We start from the raw sequence: 2,490 nt of genomic DNA, 5'->3' as shown, positions 1-2,490 counted from the left end.
TCATAACAACGGCTCTCACTGAGCAAGCATCCTAATGGACCAGGCATTTCCCACACATTACCTTCAATCCTCACATGAACCAGAGACCTTATGTATCAGCAGCTCCATTTTCCTGATGGAAAGCAATTCAAGCTCAGAGACGTTAAGTCACTTGCTCAAGGTCACACAGCAAATAGCTGACTGAGCTGGGGCTCCAACCTCGGCAGTTGGAGCCTTGACTCTTTCCTCTGCACTAGGAAATTTAACATCTCTTTTCATCACAGAAGAGCTCAAACGTTCACAAAAGTCAAAACAGACACTCGCCTCAAAACTAAAGATGAAGAGAGAGCAAGGAATGAGATGACTCCAAGATCAGACCCAAAAGCAAAGGAGAGGGGCTAAGGTGTCTGCAACCTAGGCTGCTACCAGGGTAGCAGCTGCAGGAGAAATGTCCCATGGACACAGCCAAGGAACAGAGTAGGCCCAGAGGGAACACGTGTGGAGGGTGACCCTGCAGCTTCAGGGGTCCTCTGGACACGTTTCTGACCTCAGTCCCTCCCCAGGGCCACACACGATAAGGCACAGTTGCCCCCAAGCAAACTCGGTTTGGTCCAACCCCTCCCCACTGCAGCATCTTTCCCCAGACCCACACCTATGCCCTCACCACACACGGATGCCACCGAGGTTGCATCTACACTGCAAATTCTCAAACCTCCGTGGGAATTTTTCAGACTCAGCCAAGAAGAGTCTGGGGCAAACTGTGCTCACCAACTGCGGGCCTCGGTATAGACCTGGATCCTGGAGACAGCCCATAAGGAATGTGCTCAGAAGTTATCAAAATAGCCCTGCCCGGTTTGGCTTAGCCTTAGTGGATAGAGCATCGGCCTGCGAGCTGAAAGGTCCCAGGTTCGATTCCGGTCAAGGGCATGTACCTGGGTTGAGGGCACATCTCCAGTGGGAGGTGTGCAGGAGGCAGCTGATTGATGTTTCTCTCTCATCGATATTTCTGACTCTCTATCCCTCTCCCTTCCTCTCTGTGAAAAGTCAATAAAATATTTTTTAAAACTTATCAAAATAGATATGTGTTTCCGGAGAGCCGCGGCAGGTGCCCGGGCAGCATGGAAAGAAGGAGGCAGGTTTCAAAGCAGCTGGCGTGGTCTCCAAAGTCCAGCTCAAAAACCTCCCGAGGCCGTCCTCTCTGTGAGCAGCACAAAGGCCCTGCATGTGACCAAACCTACACACACAGCCATACATAGGGGCTCCCGCCCTGAGGGGACACCACTACGCCAGGAATTCACACTGACGCATATTCTGCAAGGAATCTGGGGAAACAAATTATATAGGTCTGTAGACACACACACATGCTAACCATCCACATGCACACACACGCCCTCCCAGTCTCATCGGGTCTAGAAAGGGCTGTTTCCTCCAGAATTCAGAAGTGAGAGATGCGGAGAGAAACTGTGGTTTTGTGACCTGTCACGGTCAATGCCTTTAACCTCTTGTCTCCCCCTCCAAGCCCCTGACCTCTCAGCGTTATTCACGGAATTCTTGGTCCAGGTCACACCTCTCCCTCTCTGGGTGCTGAATGTAACAAACCCAAAGCCCCAAACCCAAATCTCTCAGGTCCCATTGTCTGCCAGGGTTGGGGATGGCTGGATATGGGAGCAAGGGGGAAGGGGGCGGGGGAGGAGTGCAATGCTAGACACCTACAAGGGAAGAATTCTTACGGTTCTGGGGCAAACAATGGGGAGGAAGGGAAAGACAAACTTCCACTCCATCCCGTCATGCCCCCCAGCACCAGCCTGCAAGCCCTCAGAGCCCACATCCACACACCCCACTCCCACGTGCCCAAAAGGAGACATGGTTCCTGGCAAGCGCGAGGAGCTTCCCTCCTGGGTGCCAGGAAGGCTTTCTGGCACCAATCCGCAGGCACCGGAGGAATACAGTGCTGGTGCAGTGGGGAGGGCCCGCCAGTGCTGGGCGCACGGTGCAGGTGTGAGGATGAGGGCTGACAGCCCCGCCGGGAGAGAGCCCTTTGAATCCCGAGAAAGGAAAACAGTGGCGCTCCTGGCTCCTGGCTCCTGGTTCCTGGCTCCTGCCTCCAGGCTCCTGGCTCCTGCCTGGCTCCTGGCTCCTGGCTCCAGGCTCCAGACCAGAGTTCAGATGTGCTCTGAGCTGTCCCTACCACAGTACAGTCACTCCTCCTCCTTTCCCCCACTTCTTCCCTTTTCCACTTTGATAAAGTTTGCTAAATCCTGGCTCCTGGCTCCTGCCTGGTTCCTGGCTCCTGGCTCCTGGCTCCTGGCTCCTGGCTCCTGGCTGGAGCAGGACCCTGGCAGGCACTGACTCGTCTACTGGCTGCGGAGCCCAGCCCCGGCGGTCCTACCCCCAGTTCTGAAGTGCGTCTGAGAGGGAAGGCCGCCTCGGGGCTCCCTGCGGGCGAGGGCGGGGGCGATACTCACAGGCGCTCGGTGTTCCGTGGGATGTTCTTGGGGATGGCCTGCATCC

General features: G+C 55.4%; 1 protein-coding gene across 1 annotated transcript in view; it reads right to left on the bottom strand.

The window, feature by feature from the left end:
- Positions 1-2,488, bottom strand: part of SLIT1 (slit guidance ligand 1) — a 150,304-nt gene extending 147,816 nt beyond the window's left edge. The window contains exon 1 of the mRNA XM_006756675.2: positions 2,445-2,488. Coding sequence (XP_006756738.1) covers positions 2,445-2,488 — 44 coding nt within the window. The remainder of the gene's footprint in view (positions 1-2,444) is intronic.
- Between the last annotated feature and the right edge of the window lie 2 nt (positions 2,489-2,490).

This window comes from Myotis davidii, unplaced genomic scaffold, assembly GCF_000327345.1.
Source record: "Myotis davidii unplaced genomic scaffold, ASM32734v1 scaffold332, whole genome shotgun sequence".
Taxonomy (NCBI): domain Eukaryota; kingdom Metazoa; phylum Chordata; class Mammalia; order Chiroptera; family Vespertilionidae; genus Myotis; species Myotis davidii.
This window is presented reverse-complemented; position numbering and strand designations above follow the sequence as displayed.